General features: G+C 34.8%; 1 protein-coding gene across 1 annotated transcript in view; it reads left to right on the top strand.

Annotated features, from left to right (window-relative positions):
• Positions 1-22,064, top strand: part of LOC127987694 (uncharacterized) — a 2,462,016-nt gene that overhangs the window by 70,592 nt on the left and 2,369,360 nt on the right. The window contains exons 24-34 of the mRNA XM_052590053.1: positions 4,029-4,057; positions 6,798-6,942; positions 8,061-8,234; positions 8,578-8,748; positions 9,502-9,675; positions 10,792-10,965; positions 11,307-11,477; positions 12,209-12,382; positions 16,456-16,629; positions 16,973-17,143; positions 17,873-18,046. Of these exons, the coding sequence (XP_052446013.1) occupies positions 4,029-4,057; positions 6,798-6,942; positions 8,061-8,234; positions 8,578-8,748; positions 9,502-9,675; positions 10,792-10,965; positions 11,307-11,477; positions 12,209-12,382; positions 16,456-16,629; positions 16,973-17,143; positions 17,873-18,046 (1,731 nt within the window). The remainder of the gene's footprint in view (positions 1-4,028; positions 4,058-6,797; positions 6,943-8,060; positions 8,235-8,577; positions 8,749-9,501; positions 9,676-10,791; positions 10,966-11,306; positions 11,478-12,208; positions 12,383-16,455; positions 16,630-16,972; positions 17,144-17,872; positions 18,047-22,064) is intronic.

Consider the following 22,064-nt stretch of genomic DNA (forward strand, 5'->3'; position numbering starts at 1 on the left):
AGTCACCAAAGAAGAATCTGAGTCGAGTCCAAGTCGAGTCACCATTACCAGAGTTCGAGTCGAGTCTCGAGTCCCATATTGGAAAATGTTTTACGTTTTTTGAGGAAACAATAGCAACCAACTGAGTTGGTAGGCATTGAAGTCCATTATATGAAGAAAACATCCTGAAAATTAGATATTTTAAGAAAAAATGCCATGGATATCCTGGATGTCATTGGGAGGAGTAAATGATTAGGAAAGTTTAATTTTGTGTGAACTAAAACTTTAACACTGTATTACAGAAATACACTCAGAAAAAAGAAACGTGCATTTTACAGGACACTCTATTTTAAAGATACTTAAAACATAAAAATCAATACGATATGCCGAGAGAGAGAGAGAGAGAGTGTGTGTGTGTGTGTGTGTGTGTGTGTGAGAGAGAGAGAGAGAGAGTTTGTGTGTGATTGACCGAGTGCGTTTGTATGTGTTCAAATGAATGTGTGTGTGTGACGGCATGCCAATGGTCAGAGAGCAACTTGTAACTATAAGGGCCATTCACATATCGCAAAATATCTTTTGCACGCTTAAGTTGTCAAACAAAGCGAGCGGTAGCAGTGTCTGTGAGGGAAAAGAATAGATCCACGCCGGTCTTGGGCACAAAACCGTAAAAGTGTAACACCTTATATGATTTTTTAATGAAATTTTTAGTCAAAATCAACGTGATGAATGCTCAAGTCCGATTTTATATATCCTCGAGTCCGAGTCCAAATACGAGTCATCAGTCCGCGAGTCCAAGTACGAGTCACGAGTCCAGAGAATGGATTGTCGAGTCGGACTCGAGTCCAAAGAATAGTGACTCGAGTACTCCATCACTGCTACAGGGATATGAATAGTTCAGTATCTCTTCCGTTTGGTATATCTAAAAGGTTTATGATTGGCCATGGTGTAAGTCAAGGGTGTCCCCTTTCCCATCTCTTGTTTATTATTGCAACAGATCTGTTGGCTCGTTTATTTATTCATGATTTTAGTGTTAACAAATTGAAGTTGTTTAATGCGACTATTGGTATTAGTCAGTTAGCAGATGATACCACTCTTTTTTTTTTTTTACAAGATGCAAATCAAATTTCCCTTTCTATTTCTCTAGTTGATTTTTTTTCTAAAGTGTCAGGACTCTAAATATGTCCAAATGTGAGCTTATGCCCATTTATAATTGTGATCACATTTCCATCTTTAATGTAACTGTTAAAAATTCCACTAAGTATTTAGGTATTATAATTACAAGAAATTCAGAGGAATGCATGAAAGCAATTGTTTTGAAAAATTAAAAAAGGCCAAAACCATTCTAAAAAATTGGTTATAAAGAGACCTCTCTATTTCTGGTTGAGTATTATTGTCTAAAGCTGAGTTCCTGTCAAGAGTCTTCTACCCAACAATTGCTTTAACCCCTTCTTCATATGTTTCCAAATTAATTAATTGTTCCTTGTATAATTTTATTTGAAAAAATAAGACTCAATTTATTAAGAAAAATGATATAGTTAAATCTTATGACCTGGGTGATTTAAACCATAATTTATTTTGAACAGTTGAATAGCATGCTGAAATTAAAATGGCTGCAAGCTTTTGTACGCAATTCAGAGAGTTTTTGGTTTAAAATTCCAGCATCATTATTTAAGAAATTGGGTGGCCAGTGCAAATTGATAAACAGAGGTGTGACGTGTATTATTTTTGGCTCATTAAAAATTAATCCTGCTGCCGCGTTCTGGATTAATTGTAAAGGTTTGATAGAATTGGCTGGAAGACCTGCCAAGAGAGCATTGCAATAGTCCAGCCTGGACAGAACAAGAGCTTGAACAAGGAGTTGTGCAGCATGATCTGAAAGAAAGGGCTTGATCTTCTTGATGTTGAATAAAGCAAATCTGCAGGATCGGACAGTTTTAGCAATGTGGTCTGAGAAAGTCAGCTGATCATCAATCATAACTCCAAGGTTTCAGGCTGTTTTTGAAGGAGTTATGGTTGATGTGCCTAACTTGATGGTGAAATTGTGATGGAACAATGGGTTTGCTGGAATCACAAGCAGTTCTGTCTTGGCAAGGTTGAGTTGAAGTGATGGTCCATCATCCAGGAGGAAATGTCTGATAGACAATAATTTTTACTTGGATATGATATTATGTACATTTTGTAACTCATCTCCAGATGATGCAGAGCATATTTTTTTTTTGCTTGTAAATATATTAGTGTCTTCTGGGAAAAAGTGCAATTATGGTTAAAAGAGAGAAATGTGGTTAAATTTAACCTGTCCTTTATAATAATAAATAATAATAATTCTTTACATTTATATAGCGCTTTTCTAGACACTCAAAGCACTTTACATAGACGGGGTATCTCCTCAACCACCACCAGTGTGCAGCATCCACCTGGATGATGCGACGGCAGCCATATTGCGCCAGAACGCCCACCACACACCAGCTTACCGGTGGAGAGAAGACAGAGCGATGAAGCCAATCAGTAGACATGGGGATTTATAGATATTAAATATGGAAACTATGAAGATGGCAGCAAAAAAGGTTTAATTAATGTCTTTCTTTTGTTAGCGAAGTACTCTATTCATAAATGTATATATTTTTTAAAACGCCCCCATGTTTATAGTATTTAACAATTATTTGAGACAATATTTAACAAAAAATAAAAAGCTGAAATCCTGTTAGTTTTATTTGATAAATATAATTTATTATAACGTTTTATTCTGTTTTATTCTGTTAATACAGATAAAAATTAATGTTTTATTTTTATTTTTTATTTTTTTGTATTAACTTTAGCCCCCTTTAAAATTTGTTTCTGAATGTAAATTGTATGCAAATTTGTTCTGTAAACTTGTAATTTTTTGTTTTATATATATATATATATATATATATATATATATATATATATATATATATATATATATATATATATATATATATATATATAAAACAGAGGGGACACAATCCAGTGGGAGCGCACTGCCACCTAGTGGACAAGCATTGGTTATTCATCAGTAGCAATATTTTATTCATCCAGAACATGGCTTATCAGAAGAGGTTTATTGTGTGTATGTCACTCAGAAAACAAGTTTTAAAGAATACAAGCACAAGAAAATTATAAAAAATAATAAGATTTGGAAAAAGTAAGATTAAAAAAATAAGAATAAAATAAAAAGCTTTTAAAATAAAAATGTGCATGACAGTATACAGTAGACTTAATAAATATTAAGATGGGCAGGAATGTACAAGAGAAAATGTGAAAACAGGGTATACAGGGTATTTACATAGCAGCAATAGTAAAAATAGAGGTAAAAAAGTAAATCAATAAAATTATAGAAACTGCTGTGTGCAAGTGTCAATGTCAGTATATTTGGTATCTTTCTGATTATTAAGTTAAGTCATGTGGAGTTTAAGAGACTGAGTTTGAGAATACCACAATATTAATAATACTAAAATGTTTTTGTTGTACACAGTGTTTTTCATTCCCTAACCTCACGCAGACACACAAGTCATTGTTATACAATTGTACAATAATAAAATAGCTATAAAATTTGTTCACAATTATATTTTTTCCTAGGTTACGAATGTATTTTACACAATCAAAGTTTTTGCACAAAAATGTCATATCAAATTAACAGTAACAGGGCAAAATATTTAATTTATACTTGATGTTATATCAGATTAAATCTTTATTCGTGTTTCCTAAAAAGCATGTAGCATTTTAACCAATCACACAGATTTCTGTTGAGCATATGAATGTAGTGGAGAATCCAGAAGTGTTTAGATTAGCCAGTGCTGGAAATACCAGCACTGACTATCGAACCAAAGAAACAAACAAAAAAGTGCTGATACGATGCAAACAAGATTCTTTTTGCAGTCTTGACAGCTTCATTGATTAGAATGGCTTTTGGCAAGAGGACATAACTTAAATAACTAATTGATCTTGATTTCATGATATGATTGTACAGTGGATAAAATTATGAATTTTAATCAAATTGTTGCTTTGAATTCATGTTTTTATTTTTGTAGACTTTCAGACTGCAGTATCACTGAAGAAGGTTATAAAGCTCTGTCTTCAGCTCTGAGATCAAACCCTTCACACCTAATAGAGCTGGATCTCACAGGAAATGATCCTGGAGAATCAGGAGTGAAGCAGCTCAGTGATTTACTACAGGATGGACTCTGTTCATTAAAGACCATCAGGTGAAAAAAAAAACTTATAATTATTTAAATATTTTCTGTAGGGTTGGGTATCGTTTGAATTTGAACAATTCTAATTCTGATTCCGATTTCGATTCCTTGGTTCGATTCCGGTTCCTAACGATTCTTGATTCCAATTCTTTTAAGAGGCAGAGTCAAAAAAAGTTTAGGATATTTGAAATGATCTAACTAACCAACGGCCTTTCTGAAGGAAATAGTCTGACCTTTTTCATCAATTTTAATTCTATAACTTTTTACTTTTTTTACTTATTTAGAGAGACTACAGACTTTGAAATCACTGCCAGCGTCACGTGTGCTTCCGTATGTGTGATGAATGAAGATGCCCTTCTGCGCCATTCATTAACACAGACACGCAGAACATTCAGGATTCATATTTAAATAAACTTTTCTGGCTTAATATTTACAGATACTTGTCCATATTGTTATTTGATGTAAGTGCAATGACCAACTTTTGATTAATTCATTCAAAATTTGGCAAATTCTGTGACATTCCGCGTTTGGTTGTTTGGTAATGTTTGGTTGACCAATCAGCGAAGAGGGGCGTTTCATTCCCACCCACATATAGAGATTGAATGTTCAAGTTGTTTATTCATTTTCTGTCCCAAAATGAAGCCAAATTCTTGATTTTTTTATTTTTATTATTTTGTTGAAAAATGTGCCATTTTTTTTCACTATTCAGATTTCAATATTAAATTAAAAAACAAATAATACAAAAGTTACATGGACCATGTCTCTGACATAATAATAAGACTCGTTGTCTTCTCTAGTGCAGCTCAATCAGGTCTAGTAGCATTCGTCGATACTTGTGATATCACAAATCCCGGAAGATATGCGTTGTAGTCCAAACAAGTCGTTCACTGTAGTTTTTGTAAAGTGATTTCTGTTGAATATCTCCTTTTGAAGTTGACTTTGAGCTTTGTAACTTTGCAGATCTTTTTTATGCTCAAACAGCATTATTACAGACTAACTAAAGTTGAACGTGAAAAAGTATAATATGACCCCTTTTAACCGCAGTTCAGAGAAATTCAACAGACACACAACAGAATTTGTGTCAAAAATAATGTAAAAATATAAATGATCTGAAATCTTTGTCTGATTCCTGTAGGTTTTTGAAAAGTCCTGCTGCAGAGGAAGCGTGTGAGTATCTCACTGGAGTTCTGGGTAAAAGTCCATTATTACTGAAAGAACTGGATCTGAGTGAAGATAAATTAGGAAATCTGGATTGGGAGAAACTCTCTGCTCTTTTGAAGGACTCTCACAGCAAACTGGAAAAAATAATGTAAGTATATGTGATTTATACATTGAAACCTCTTGATTATTCATTATTAAAGATGGTCAGTCACATGTGTGATCAGATATGAAGAGCTGTTGATCTGATGTGTGTTGAATATGTGCTGAATAATAATAATCAAGCATGGTGTAATAGTCAAGCTCATACCAATCCAGTCTTGACACTTATCACAGCGCTCCATTTAATTCTATTCTTTCAGCATCTCTTCCCTCACATAACTGCTCACAATCAAACTCCCTCCTTCAACCCCAACACTAACAGTATGCAATATAACTGTAATAAATATACTTGAGGAAAGCTGTCATGACTGAAATGCTGTTTTTGTGTTCAGGCTGAATAACTGTGAGCTGACAGAGAAAAGCTGTTCAGTTCTAGCTACTGTTCTCTCCTCCAAAACCATCCTGAAAGAGATGAAACTGAACAACAGTCGTCTGCTGGATTCAGGAGTCAAAGAGATCTGTGAGGGACTGAAGAACCCTGTGTGTGAGCTGAAGATACTGAAGTGAGTACATTTCACCAGCAGCTGCACTCAACACCACAGCAATCACTGGAATATTAGAAATATTTTAACTGTTCACCTGCAGAAGTAAAAACAATTTAACAATACCATAAAACTAATAATACCATATTGTTTTTGTTGTAGACAGTGGTTTTCATTCACTAAGCTCACACAAGTCATTGTTATACAATTCTACAATAATAAAGTAGCCATAACATTTGTTCACAATTATATTTTTTTCCTTGGTTACGGATGTATTATACACAACCAAGTTAGGATTAAAAATTAACGAGGTCTTTGCACAAAAATGGCATACCAAATTCACAGTAGGGGGGCAAAATATTTAATTTAGACCTGCTGATGTTGTATCAGATACAATTTTTTTATGCGTGTTTCCTAAAAAGCATGTAGCATTTTAACCAATCATACAAATTTCTGTTGAGCATATGAATGTAGTGGAGAATCCAGAAGTGTTTAGATAAGGCAGTGCTGGAAATCCCAGAGTTTTGTTCAGTGCATGACACACACTCACTGACTCATCGAACCAAAGAAACAACAAAAAAAGTGCTGATACGATGCAAACAAGATTCTTTTTGCAGTCTTGAGAGCTTAATTGATTAGAATGGTTTTTGCCAGAGGACATAACTAAAATAACTAATTAATTAATTTATCTCGTTTTTATAATATGATTGTGCAGTGGATGATTCGATGAATTTGAACCAAATTGTTGCTTTGAATTCATGTTTTTATTTTTGTAGACTTTCAGACTGCAGTATCAGTGAAGAAGGTTATAAAGCTCTGTCTTCAGCTCTGAGATCAAACCCTTCACACCTGATAGAGCTGGATCTCACAGGAAATGATCCTGGAGAATCAGGAGTGAAGCAGCTCAGTGATTTACTACAGGATGGACTCTGTTCATTAAAGACCATCAGGTGAAAAAAAACTTAAAATATTTAAATAATTATCTGTAGGGTTGGGTATTGTTTGAATTTGAACAATTCTGATTCCGATTTCGATTCCTTGGTTCGATTCCGGTTCCTAACGATTCTTGATTCCGATTCTTTTAAGAGGCAGAGTCAAAAAAAGTTTAGGATATTTGAAATGATCTAACTAACCAACGGCCTTTCTGAAGGAAATAGTCTGACCTTTTTCATCAATTTTAATTCTATAACTTTTTACTTTTTTTACTTATTTAGAGAGACTACAGACTTTGAAATCACTGCCAGCGTCACGTGTGCCACCATATATGTGATGAATGAAGATGCCCTTCTGCACCATTCATTAACACAGACACGCAGAACATTCAGGATTCATATTTAAATAAACTTTTCTGGCTTAATATTTACAGATACTTGTCCATATTGTTATTTGATGTAAGTGCAATGACCAACTTTTGATTAATTCATTCAAAATTTGGCAAATTCTGTGACATTCCGCATTTGGTTGTTTGGTAATGTTTGGTTGACCAATCAGCGAAGAGGGGTGTTTCATTCCCACCCACATATAGAGATTGAATGTTCAAGTTGTTTATTCATTTTCTGTCCCAAAATGAAGCCAAATTCTTGATTTTTTTTTTTATTTTTATTATTTTGTTGAAAAATGTGCCATTTTTTTCACTATTCAGATTTCAATATTAAATTAAAAAACAAATAATACAAAAGTTACATGGACCATGTCTCTGACATAATAATAAGACTCGTTGTCTTCTCTAGTGCAGCTCAATCAGGTCTAGTAGCATTCGTCGATACTTGTGATATCACAAATCCCGGAAGATATGCGTTGTAGTCCAAACAAGTCGTTCACTGTAGTTTTTGTAAAGTGATTTCTGTTGAATATCTCCTTTTGAAGTTGACTTTGAGCTTTGTAACTTTGCAGATCTTTTTTATGCTCAAACAGCATTATTACAGACTAACTAAAGTTGAACGTGAAAAAGTATAATATGACCCCTTTTAACCGCAGTTCAGAGAAATTCAACAGACACACAACAGAATTTGTGTCAAAAATAATGTAAAAATATAAATGATCTGAAATCTTTGTCTGATTCCTGTAGGTTTTTGAAAAGTCCTGCTGCAGAGGAAGCGTGTGAGTATCTCACTGGAGTTCTGGGTAAAAGTCCATTATTACTGAAAGAACTGGATCTGAGTGAAGATAAATTAGGAAATCTGGATTGGGAGAAACTCTCTGCTCTTTTGAAGGACTCTCACAGCAAACTGGAAAAAATAATGTAAGTATATGTGATTTATACATTGAAACCTCTTGATTATTCATTATTAAAGATGGTCAGTCACATGTGTGATCAGATATGAAGAGCTGTTGATCTGATGTGTGTTGAATATGTGCTGAATAATAATAATCAAGCATGGTGTAATAGTCAAGCTCATACCAATCCAGTCTTGACACTTATCACAGCGCTCCATTTAATTCTATTCTTTCAGCATCTCTTCCATCACATAACTGCTCACAATCAAACTCCCTCCTTCAACCCCAACACTAACAGTATGCAATATAACTGTAATAAATATACTTGAGGAAAGCTGTCATGACTGAAATGCTGTTTTTGTGTTCAGGCTGAATAACTGTGAGCTGACAGAGAAAAGCTGTTCAGTTCTAGCTACTGTTCTCTCCTCCAAAACCATCCTGAAAGAGATGAAACTGAACAACAGTCGTCTGCTGGATTCAGGAGTCAAAGAGATCTGTGAGGGACTGAAGAACCCTGTGTGTGAGCTGAAGATACTGAAGTGAGTACATTTCACCAGCAGCTGCACTCAACACCACAGCAATCACTGGAATATTAGAAATATTTTAACTGTTCACCTGCAGAAGTAAAAACAATTTAACAATACCATAAAACTAATAATACCATATTGTTTTTGTTGTAGACAGTGGTTTTCATTCACTAAGCTCACACAAGTCATTGTTATACAATTCTACAATAATAAAGTAGCCATAACATTTGTTCACAATTATATTTTTTTCCTTGGTTACGGATTTATTATACACAACCAAGTTAGGATTAAAAATTAACGAGGTCTTTGCACAAAAATGGCATACCAAATTCACAGTAGGGGGGCAAAATATTTAATTTAGACCTGCTGATGTTGTATCAGATACAATTTTTTATGCGTGTTTCCTAAAAAGCATGTAGCATTTTAACCAATCATACAAATTTCTGTTGAGCATATGAATGTAGTGGAGAATCCAGAAGTGTTTAGATAAGGCAGTGCTGGAAATCCCAGAGTTTTGTTCAGTGCATGACACACACTCACTGACTCATCGAAGCAAAGAAACAAAAAAAAAGTGCTGATACGATGCAAACAAGATTCTTTTTGCAGTCTTGAGAGCTTAATTGATTAGAATGGTTTTTGCCAGAGGACATAACTAAAATAACTAATTAATTAATTTATCTCGTTTTTATAATATGATTGTGCAGTGGATGATTCGATGAATTTGAACCAAATTGTTGCTTTGAATTCATGTTTTTATTTTTGTAGACTTTCAGACTGCAGTATCAGTGAAGAAGGTTATAAAGCTCTGTCTTCAGCTCTGAGATCAAACCCTTCACACCTGATAGAGCTGGATCTCACAGGAAATGATCCTGGAGAATCAGGAGTGAAGCAGCTCAGTGATTTACTACAGGATGGACTCTGTTCATTAAAGACCATCAGGTGAAAAAAAAAACTTAAAATATTTAAATAATTATCTGTAGGGTTGGGTATTGTTTGAATTTGAACAATTCTGATTCCGATTTCGATTCCTTGGTTCGATTCCGGTTCCTAACGATTCTTGATTCCGATTCTTTTAAGAGGCAGAGTCAAAAAAAGTTTAGGATATTTGAAATGATCTAACTAACCAACGGCCTTTCTGAAGGAAATAGTCTGACCTTTTTCATCAATTTTAATTCTATAACTTTTTACTTTTTTTACTTATTTAGAGAGACTACAGACTTTGAAATCACTGCCAGCGTCACGTGTGCTTCCATATATGTGATGAATGAAGATGCCCTTCTGCACCATTCATTAACACAGACACGCAGAACATTCAGGATTCATATTTAAATAAACTTTTCTGGCTTAATATTTACAGATACTTGTCCATATTGTTATTTGATGTAAGTGCAATGACCAACTTTTGATTAATTCATTCAAAATTTGGCAAATTCTGTGACATTCCGCATTTGGTTGTTTGGTAATGTTTGGTTGACCAATCAGCGAAGAGGGGCGTTTCATTCCCACCCACATATAGAGATTGAATGTTCAAGTTGTTTATTCATTTTCTGTCCCAAAATGAAGCCAAATTCTTGATTTTTTTATTTTTATTATTTTGTTGAAAAATGTGCCATTTTTTTCACTATTCAGATTTCAATATTAAATTAAAAAACAAATAATACAAAAGTTACATGGACCATGTCTCTGACATAATAATAAGACTCGTTGTCTTCTCTAGTGCAGCTCAATCAGGTCTAGTAGCATTCGTTGATACTTGTGATATCACAAATCCCGGAAGATATGCGTTGTAGTCCAAACAAGTCGTTCACTGTAGTTTTTGTAAAGTGATTTCTGTTGAATATCTCCTTTTGAAGTTGACTTTGAGCTTTGTAACTTTGCAGATCTTTTTTATGCTCAAACAGCATTATTACAGACTAACTAAAGTTGAACGTGAAAAAGTATAATATGACCCCTTTTAACCGCAGTTCAGAGAAATTCGACAGACACACAACAGAATTTGTGTCAAAAATAATGTAAAAATATAAATGATCTGAAATCCTTGTCTGATTCCTGTAGGTTTTTGAAAAGTCCTGCTGCAGAGGAAGCGTGTGAGTATCTTACTGGAGTTCTGGGTAAAAGTCCATTATTACTGAAAGAACTGGATCTGAGTGAAGATAAATTAGGAGATCTGGATTGGGAGAAACTGTCTGCTCTTTTGATGGACTCTCACAGCAAACTAGAAAAAATAATGTAAGTATACGTGATGTATACATTGAAACCACTTTGATTATTCATTATTAAAGATTGTCAGTCACATGTGTGATCAGATATGAAGAGCTGTTGATCTGATGTGTGTTGAATATGTGCTGAATAATAATAAAGCATGGTGTAATAGTCAAGCTCGCACCAATCCAGTCTTGACACTTATCACAGCACTCCATTTAATTCTATTCTTTCAGCATCTCTTCCATCACATAACTGCTCACAATCAAACTCCCTCTTTCAACCCCAACACCAACAGTATGCAATATAACTGTCATAAATATACTTGAGGAAAGCTGTCCTGGCTGAAATGCTTTTTTTGTGTTCAGGCTGAATAACTTTGAGCTGACAGAGAAAAGCTGTTCGGTTCTAGCTACTGTTCTCTCCTCCAAAACCATCCTGAAAGAGATGAACCTGAACAACAGTCGTCTGCTGGATTCAGGAGTCAAAGAGATCTGTGAGGGACTGAAGAACCCTGTGTGTGAGCTGAAGATACTGAAGTGAGTACATTTAACCAGCAGCTGCACTCAACACCACAGCAATCACTGGACTATTAAAAATCTTTTAACTGTTCACCTGCAGTGGTAAAAACAACTGAACTATACCATAAAACTAATAATACTATATTGTTTTTGTTGTAGACAGTGGTTTTCATTCACTAACCTCACACAAGTCATTGTTATACAATTGTACAATAATAAAGTATTTGTTCACAATTATATTTTTCCCAGGTTACGGATGTATTATACACAACCAAAGTAGGATTAAAAATTAACAAGGTCTTTGCACAAAAATGGCATACCAAATTCACAGTAGGGGGGCAAAATATTTAATTTAGACCTGCTGATGTTATATCAGATACAATTTTTATGTGTGTTTCCTTAAAAGCATGTAGCATTTTAACCAATCACACAGATTTCTGTTGAGCATATGAATTTAGTGGAGAATCCAGAAGTGTTTAGATTAGGCAGTGCTGGAAATACCAGAGTTTTGTTCAGTGAATGACACACACTCACTGACTCATCGAACCAAAGAATCAAACAAAAAAGTGCTGATAAGATGCAAACAAGATTCTTTTTGCAGTCTTGACAGCTTAATTGATTAGAATGGTTTGTGCCAGAGGATATAACTAAAATAACTAATTAATTAATTGATCTCGTTTTAATATGATTGTGCAGTGGATGAATTTGAACCAAATTGTTGCTTTGAATTCATGTTTTTATTTTTGTAGACTTTCAGACTGCAGTATCACTGAAGAAGGTTATAAAGCTCTGTCTTCAGCTCTGAGATCAAACCCTTCACACCTGATAGAGCTGGATCTCACAGGAAATGATCCTGGAGAATCAGGAGTGAAGCAGCTCAGTGATTTACTACAGGATGGACTCTGTTCATTAAAGACCATCAGGTGAAAAAAAATTGGGTATCATTTGAATTTGAACGATTCTAATTCCGATTCCTTGGTTCAATTCCGGTTCCTAACGATTCTCGATTCTGATTCTTTTAAGAGCCAGGGTCAAAAAAAGTTTAGGATATTTTAAATGATCTAACTAACCAACTGATTTCTGAAGGAAATAGTCTGACCTTTGTCATCAATTTTAATTCTATAACTTTTTACTTTTTTCTTTTTACTTTTCTTTAAACTTATTTAGAGAGACTACAGACTCTGAAATCACTGCCAGCGGCACACGTGCTTCCGTGTGTGTGTGATGAATGAAGATGCGCTTCTGCGCCATTCATTAACACAGACACGCGGAACATTCAGGATTCATATTTAAATAAACTTTTCTGGCTTAATATTTACAGATACTAGTCCATATTGTTTTTTGATGTAAGTGCAATGACCAACTTTTGATTAATTCATTCAAAATTTGGCAAATTCTGTGACATTCCGCGTTAAACTATAAATTGCGTTTTTATGACTGGATTCCGCGATTCCATCCGCGTTTTCAGCATTGCTGAAATCATAGGGTCCTACAGTAAGAAACAACTTGTAAAACCAAGTATAGATTAGCAGCAGGTACAGTATAAAATCAGAAATAGTTCTTGTTTAGGAAAATTATCATATCTGCCTTCTCAGGCAGGATGCGTGAACGTTCTGAACAGATAACTTTATTATCTCCTGCTGTGGAGAAAACGCATTCGCTGGATGTAGAATAAGCTTGAACGCATAAATAGGAGAAAAAAGAGGCAGCAGAGGACGGTTGGCGCAGCGCATCAAAGATGGGGCACATATTTATTTCTACTCCATGGACTCAGAGGTGCATTATCATGTTCGACGTGCACCCTCCTATGCACGAAACAATCTTAATGCAAATGTTGCATTTTGCCAAGATTTCGTTCTGTTTAGGAAAGTGAAACCAAACTTAGGACCACCGACACACACTATCCATGTTGGACTAGCTCGATTATGCCAATACTTCAGGTGTACGCTTCTTTGTTGGTGTTTCTTCTTGTTCCAGGCGGTGGACTAGGAATCGAAACTAGGAATCAAAATGTATACTTTTGAATGATTCCGGGAAAATCGCAAAGCTAGTCACGGTTCCACTCGATACTCGATACCCAAGCCTAATCATCTGTATGGAAATATATGGTAGAGTCAAATCCACCATTATTGAATAGGAATGACATGAACTATAATTAAAGGGGTCTTATTATATTCTTTTACAAAGTCTTGATTTTGTTTTGGGGGTGTACTAGAAAAGGCTCTCATACAAGGTTGTTCAAAAAACACACTTTTTCAGATGTTTTACTTTATTACAACACCTCTTTCCCCAGTCTGGCATTAACGACTCGAATAGTTACTGTATCAAATGAAGGCCCGCCCTTCTGGAATACAAAATGTGCTGTAATTGGTTAGCTGGGACAGTGTGTGTTGTGATTGGCTCCACTTGGGGTGACCTATAATCAGAAATCGTGCTCTGCATTTAACCCATCCAAAGTGAACACACACACACACACACACACACACACAGTGAACACACACCCAGAGCAGTGGGTAGCCGGGGAGCAGTTGGGGGTTCAGTGCCTCAGTACCTCAATCGTGGTATTGCCAGCCCAAGACTAGAACCCACAACTTTAGGGTTAGGAGTCAATTTCTCTAACAACTAGGACACGACTTCCCCAAAAATCAAATCAATTTGAGTGTGATTTGAACCCGGATGATTGTAACCACTCTAAGCTTGTATGCCTTGTTTTTTAATTTAATATTAAATTCTGAAAAATTTTAATTCATTTGTAAAAACAAAACCTTTTTTATTTTATTTTTTTACTTTATGTTCAGGGACAAAAAATGAATAAAATAACAGAAAATGAATAAAAACTTGAATATTTAATCTCGACATCTGGGCGGGAATGAAACACCCCTCTCCGCTGATTCGTCAACCATCAACCAAACATTAAAACATAATAATAGTCCTAAAAAACATAATAAGAGTCCCTGTCTTTCATGGATTCTTAACATGTTTATTTCTACTAGATTTTATCTCTTTCTCTTCAACAGCCAGATTAACGAATGGCTTGACACAAAACATACCGAGGCAGAACATAGACAGAAATTTCTTTTGTGTAGGCAAAAATTATGCAACCCTTCTATTGAAACATTCAAATTTCTATTAATTTATGTGAACATAGGTAGTTTAAGACAATAAGCTGAGTTTTTTTTAATTAAACTGAGTATTGGCCAGCTAACTGATGGCATACAAAATAGTTATTTTCTCTGCCAACTAAACCCAAGTCACAGAACCGCTGTGTGACAGACTCGGAGTAGGCACATAGAGTGGTGTATCATTCCAGAATCAGAGTTTTTGAAAAACCCATTATTATAAACAATTCAATGACCAATTATTATATACAGGCACTTGACTTTATTCCTGAATTAATGAATGAAGCATTTTCAATGCATAGATTGAATAAAAGGCTCCTTTATTAACACAATGAAATACTGCATCCTAGTGGCGATATTACTTTCATAATTCAAGTATCATTAAATTTTGTTCATATTTCTGTATTATAAATATTGTATAAAGTTAATCTTATTTCATTATACATTTGTAATTGCTATGTAAATGTATGTATACAGCCGTCTGATGAGCATTGAACTGTGAATACATCTAAAAGCATCTTCAGACGCAGGGTCTATATCTCTGAATACTGATTTAATTGGTAACAGCCCATTGTCATAATGATTCTCATTTATTTGATGTAAAAAATTTACATTAAAGATGACATACAAAAGGTAAAAGGTAAGAAAACTGAAAATCAGGTGCTCCTTATAAAATAGTTAATTTCTGACACTGATCTCTGGTTTATTGATTGAAGTGTTATTTCAGGGTTTGGATATGTTCTTATAACTCAAAACAAGTTCACCTTCAAATCATGACGTCAGATTCCCATTTAACTGAAGTCAATCACTCAAACAAGCACTCTGACAAACAAATAGTCCCATGCCAGTGGGATAACAACATATGAGTTCCTAAATCTGTATAACATGCTAAATAAAAAAAGAAAAATAGATGTGCTGTAAATTACACAAAGTATATATAATTTTTACATATCTGTCATATCAAAGTTCCCCCATGGTCCAAAACACAGCGTATCGTCTAAAACAAAAGTTATGACTATATGTTCACATAAATTGATAGTGCTCTGCGCTTCGTTACCCTGCACTACAGTGTGTCGCGCAGCTTTGCCACACAAATTTTAGTAGGTGGATACTGTAATAAAACAGGTGGTGTGTCAAAGAACCAAAGCACCAAAAGGCTCTGCCTCGGTCTGGTTTGTGTCAAGCCATTCATAAATCTGGTTGTTTTATGAAGAGAAAGATCAATGTAATAAACCATAGAAGCTGAGGACTATTATTCTGAATTTGTTTTAAGACTACTGTTGTAATGTTTGGTTGACCAATCAGCGAAGAGGGGTGTTTCATTCCTGCCCACATGTAGAGATTGAATGTTCAAGTTTTGTTCATTTTCTGTCCCAAAATGAAAAATGAAGCCAAATTCTTGATTTTTTTTTTTGTTGTTGTTGAAAAATGTGCCATTTTTTCACTATTCAGATTTCAATATTAAATTAAAAAACAAATAATACAAAAGTTACATGGACCATGTCTCTGACATAATAAGACTCGTTTTCTTCTCTATTGCAGCTCAATCAGGTCTAGTAGCATTCGTCGATACTTGTGATATCACAAATCCCGGAAGATATGTGTTGTAGTCCAAACAAGTCGTTCACTGTAGTTTTTGTAAAGTGATTTCTGTTGAATATCTCCTTTTGAAGTTGACTTTGAGCTTTGTAACTTTGCAGATCTTTTTTATGCTCAAACAGCATTATTACAGACTAACAAAAGTTGAACATGTGAAAAAGTATAATATGACCCCTTTTAACCGCAGTTCAGAGAAATTCAACAGACACACAACAGAATTTGTGTCAAAAATAATGTAAAAATATAAATGATCTGAAATCTTTGTCTGATTCCTGTAGGTTTTTGAAAAGTCCTGCTGCAGAGGAAGCGTGTGAGTATCTCACTGGAGTTCTGGGTAAAAGTCCATTATTACTGAAAGAACTGGATCTGAGTGAAGATAAATTAGGAAATCTGGATTGGGAGAAACTCTCTGCTCTTTTGAAGGACTCTCACAGCAAACTGGAAAAAATAATGTAAGTATATGTGATTTATACATTGAAACCTCTTGATTATTCATTATTAAAGATGGTCAGTCACATGTGTGATCAGATATGAAGAGCTGTTGATCTGATGTGTGTTGAATATGTGCTGAATAATAATAATCAAGCATGGTGTAATAGTCAAGCTCATACCAATCCAGTCTTGACACTTATCACAGCGCTCCATTTAATTCTATTCTTTCAGCATCTCTTCCATCACATAACTGCTCACAATCAAACTCCCTCCTTCAACCCCAACACTAACAGTATGCAATATAACTGTAATAAATATACTTGAGGAAAGCTGTCATGACTGAAATGCTGTTTTTGTGTTCAGGCTGAATAACTTTGAGCTGACAGAGAAAAGCTGTTCAGTTCTAGCTACTGTTCTCTCCTCCAAAACCATCCTGAAAGAGATGAACCTGAACAACAGTCGTCTGCTGGATTCAGGAGTCAAAGAGATCTGTGAGGGACTGAAGAACCCTGTGTGTGAGCTGAAGATACTGAAGTGAGTACATTTAACCAGCAGCTGCACTCAACACCACAGCAATCACTGGACTATTAAAAATCTTTTAACTGTTCACCTGCAGTGGTAAAAACAACTGAACTATACCATAAAACTAATAATACTATATTGTTTTTGTTGTAGACAGTGGTTTTCATTCACTAACCTCACACAAGTCATTGTTATACAATTGTACAATAATAAAGTATTTGTTCACAATTATATTTTTCCCAGGTTACGGATGTATTATACACAACCAAAGTAGGATTAAAAATTAACAAGGTCTTTGCACAAAAATGGCATACCAAATTCACAGTAGGGGGGCAAAATATTTAATTTAGACCTGCTGATGTTATATCAGATACAATTTTTATGTGTGTTTCCTTAAAAGCATGTAGCATTTTAACCAATCACACAGATTTCTGTTGAGCATATGAATTTAGTGGAGAATCCAGAAGTGTTTAGATTAGGCAGTGCTGGAAATACCAGTTTTGTTCAGTGAATGACACACACTCACTGACTCATCGAACCAAAGAATCAAACAAAAAAGTGCTGATAAGATGCAAACAAGATTCTTTTTGCAGTCTTGACAGCTTAATTGATTAGAATGGTTTGTGCCAGAGGATATAACTAAAATAACTAATTAATTAATTGATCTCGTTTTAATATGATTGTGCAGTGGATGAATTTGAACCAAATTGTTGCTTTGAATTCATGTTTTTATTTTTGTAGACTTTCAGACTGCAGTATCACTGAAGAAGGTTATAAAGCTCTGTCTTCAGCTCTGAGATCAAACCCTTCACACCTGATAGAGCTGGATCTCACAGGAAATGATCCTGGAGAATCAGGAGTGAAGCAGCTCAGTGATTTACTACAGGATGGACTCTGTTCATTAAAGACCATCAGGTGAAAAAAAATATTTAAATAATTATCTGTAGGGTTGGGTATCATTTGAATTTGAACGATTCTAATTCCGATTCCTTGGTTCAATTCCGGTTCCTAACGATTCTCGATTCTGATTCTTTTAAGAGCCAGGGTCAAAAAAAGTTTAGGATATTTTAAATGATCTAACTAACCAACTGATTTCTGAAGGAAATAGTCTGACCTTTGTCATCAATTTTAATTCTATAACTTTTTACTTTTTTCTTTTTACTTTTCTTTAAACTTATTTAGAGAGACTACAGACTCTGAAATCACTGCCAGCGTCACACGTGCTTCCGTGTGTGTGTGATGAATGAAGATGCGCTTCTGCGCCATTCATTAACACAGACACGCGGAACATTCAGGATTCATATTTAAATAAACTTTTCTGGCTTAATATTTACAGATACTAGTCCATATTGTTTTTTGATGTAAGTGCAATGACCAACTTTTGATTAATTCATTCAAAATTTGGCAAATTCTGTGACATTCCGCGTTAAACTATAAATTGCGTTTTTATGACTGGATTCGGCGATTCCATCCGCGTTTTCAGCATTGCTGAAATCATAGGGTCCTACAGTAAGAAACAACTTGTAAAACCAAGTATAGATTAGCAGCAGGTACAGTATAAAATCAGAAATAGTTCTTGTTTAGGAAAATTATCATATCTGCCTTCTCAGGCAGGATGCGTGAACGTTCTGAACAGATAACTTTATTATCTCCTGCTGTGGAGAAAACGCATTCGCTGGATGTAGAATAAGCTTGAACGCATAAATAGGAGAAAAAAGAGGCAGCAGAGGACGGTTGGCGCAGCGCATCAAAGATGGGGCACATATTTATTTCTACTCCATGGACTCAGAGGTGCATTATCATGTTCGACGTGCACCCTCCTATGCACGAAACAATCTTAATGCAAATGTTGCATTTTGCCAAGATTTCGTTCTGTTTAGGAAAGTGAAACCAAACTTAGGACCACCGACACACACTATCCATGTTGGACTAGCTCGATTATGCCAATACTTCAGGTGTACGCTTCTTTGTTGGTGTTTCTTCTTGTTCCAGGCGGTGGACTAGGAATCAAAACTAGGAATCAAAATGTATACTTTTGAATGATTCCGGGAAAATCGCAAAGCTAGTCACGGTTCCACTCGATACTCGATACCCAAGCCTAATCATCTGTATGGAAATATATAGTAGAGTCAAATCCACCATTATTGAATAGGAATGACATGAACTATAATTAAAGGGGTCTTATTATATTCTTTTACAAAGTCTTGATTTTGTTTTGGGGGTGTACTAGAAAAGGCTCTCATACAAGGTTGTTCAAAAAACACACTTTTTCAGATGTTTTACTTTATTACAACACCTCTTTCCCCAGTCTGGCATTAACGACTCGAATAGTTACTGTATCAAATGAAGGCCCGCCCTTCTGGAATACAAAATGTGCTGTAATTGGTTAGCTGGGACAGTGTGTGTTGTGATTGGCTCCACTTGGGGTGACCTATAATCAGAAATCGTGCTCTGCATTTAACCCATCCAAAGTGAACACACACACACACACACACACAGTGAACACACACCCAGAGCAGTGGGTAGCCGGGGAGCAGTTGGGGGTTCAGTGCCTAAGTACCTCAATCGTGGTATTGCCAGCCCAAGACTAGAACCCACAACTTTAGGGTTAGGAGTCAATTTCTCTAACAACTAGGACACGACTTCCCCAAAAATCAAATCAATTTGAGTGTGATTTGAACCCGGATGATTGTAACCACTCTAAGCTTGTATGCCTTGTTTTTTAATTTAATATTAAATTCTGAAAAATTTTAATTCATTTGTAAAAACAAAACCTTTTTTATTTTATTTTTTTACTTTACGTTCAGGGACAAAAAATGAATAAAATAACAGAAAATGAATAAAAACTTGAATATTTAATCTCGACATCTGGGCGGGAATGAAACACCCCTCTCCGCTGATTCGTCAACCATCAACCAAACATTAAAACATAATAATAGTCCTAAAAAACATAATAAGAGTCCTTGTCTTTCATGGATTCTTAACATGTTTATTTCTACTAGATTTTATCTCTTTCTCTTCAACAGCCAGATTAACGAATGGCTTGACACAAAACATACCGAGGCAGAACATAGACAGAAATTTCTTTTGTGTAGGCAAAAATTATGCAACCCTTCTATTGAAACATTCAAATTTCTATTAATTTATGTGAACATAGGTAGTTTAAGACAATAAGCTGAGTTTTTTTTTAATTAAACTGAGTATTGGCCAGCTAACTGATGGCATACAAAATAGTTATTTTCTCTGCCAACTAAACCCAAGTCACAGAACCGCTGTGTGACAGACTCGGAGTAGGCACATAGAGTGGTGTATCATTCCAGAATCAGAGTTTTTGAAAAACCCATTATTATAAACAATTCAATGACCAATTATTATATACAGGCACTTGACTTTATTCCTGAATTAATGAATGAAGCATTTTCAATGCATAGATTGAATAAAAGGCTCCTTTATTAACACAATGAAATACTGCATCCTAGTGGCGATATTACTTTCATAATTCAAGTATCATTAAATTTTGTTCATATTTCTGTATTATAAATATTGTATAAAGTTAATCTTATTTCATTATACATTTGTAATTGCTATGTAAATGTATGTATACAGCCGTCTGATGAGCATTGAACTGTGAATACATCTAAAAGCATCTTCAGACGCAGGGTCTATATCTCTGAATACTGATTTAATTGGTAACAGCCCATTGTCATAATGATTCTCATTTATTTGATGTAAAAAATTTACATTAAAGATGACATACAAAAGGTAAAAGGTAAGAAAACTGAAAATCAGGTGCTCCTTATAAAATAGTTAATTTCTGACACTGATCTCTGGTTTATTGATTGAAGTGTTATTTCAGGGTTTGGATATGTTCTTATAACTCAAAACAAGTTCACCTTCAAATCATGACGTCAGATTCCCATTTAACTGAAGTCAATCACTCAAACAAGCACTCTGACAAACAAATAGTCCCATGCCAGTGGGATAACAACATATGAGTTCCTAAATCTGTATAACATGCTAAATAAAAAAAGAAAAATAGATGTGCTGTAAATTACACAAAGTATATATAATTTTTACATATCTGTCATATCAAAGTTCCCCCATGGTCCAAAACACAGCGTATCGTCTAAAACAAAAGTTATGACTATATGTTCACATAAATTGATAGTGCTCTGCGCTTCGTTACCCTGCACTACAGTGTGTCGCGCAGCTTTGCCACACAAATTTTAGTAGGTGGATACTGTAATAAAACAGGTGGTGTGTCAAAGAACCAAAGCACCAAAAGGCTCTGCCTCGGTCTGGTTTGTGTCAAGCCATTCATAAATCTGGTTGTTTTATGAAGAGAAAGATCAATGTAATAAACCATAGAAGCTGAGGACTATTATTCTGAATTTGTTTTAAGACTACTGTTGTAATGTTTGGTTGACCAATCAGCGAAGAGGGGTGTTTCATTCCTGCCCACATGTAGAGATTGAATGTTCAAGTTTTGTTCATTTTCTGTCCCAAAATGAAAAATGAAGCCAAATTCTTGATTTTTTTTTTTTTGTTGTTGTTGAAAAATGTGCCATTTTTTCACTATTCAGATTTCAATATTAAATTAAAAAACAAATAATACAAAAGTTACACGGACCATGTCTCTGACATAATAAGACTCGTTTTCTTCTCTATTGCAGCTCAATCAGGTCTAGTAGCATTCGTCGATACTTGTGATATCACAAATCCCGGAAGATATGTGTTGTAGTCCAAACAAGTCGTTCACTGTAGTTTTTGTAAAGTGATTTCTGTTGAATATCTCCTTTTGAAGTTGACTTTGAGCTTTGTAACTTTGCAGATCTTTTTTATGCTCAAACAGCATTATTACAGACTAACAAAAGTTGAACATGTGAAAAAGTATAATATGACCCCTTTTAACCGCAGTTCAGAGAAATTCAAC

The sequence above is a fragment of the Carassius gibelio genome, chromosome B22, assembly GCF_023724105.1.
Source record: "Carassius gibelio isolate Cgi1373 ecotype wild population from Czech Republic chromosome B22, carGib1.2-hapl.c, whole genome shotgun sequence".
Lineage (NCBI taxonomy): Eukaryota > Metazoa > Chordata > Actinopteri > Cypriniformes > Cyprinidae > Carassius > Carassius gibelio.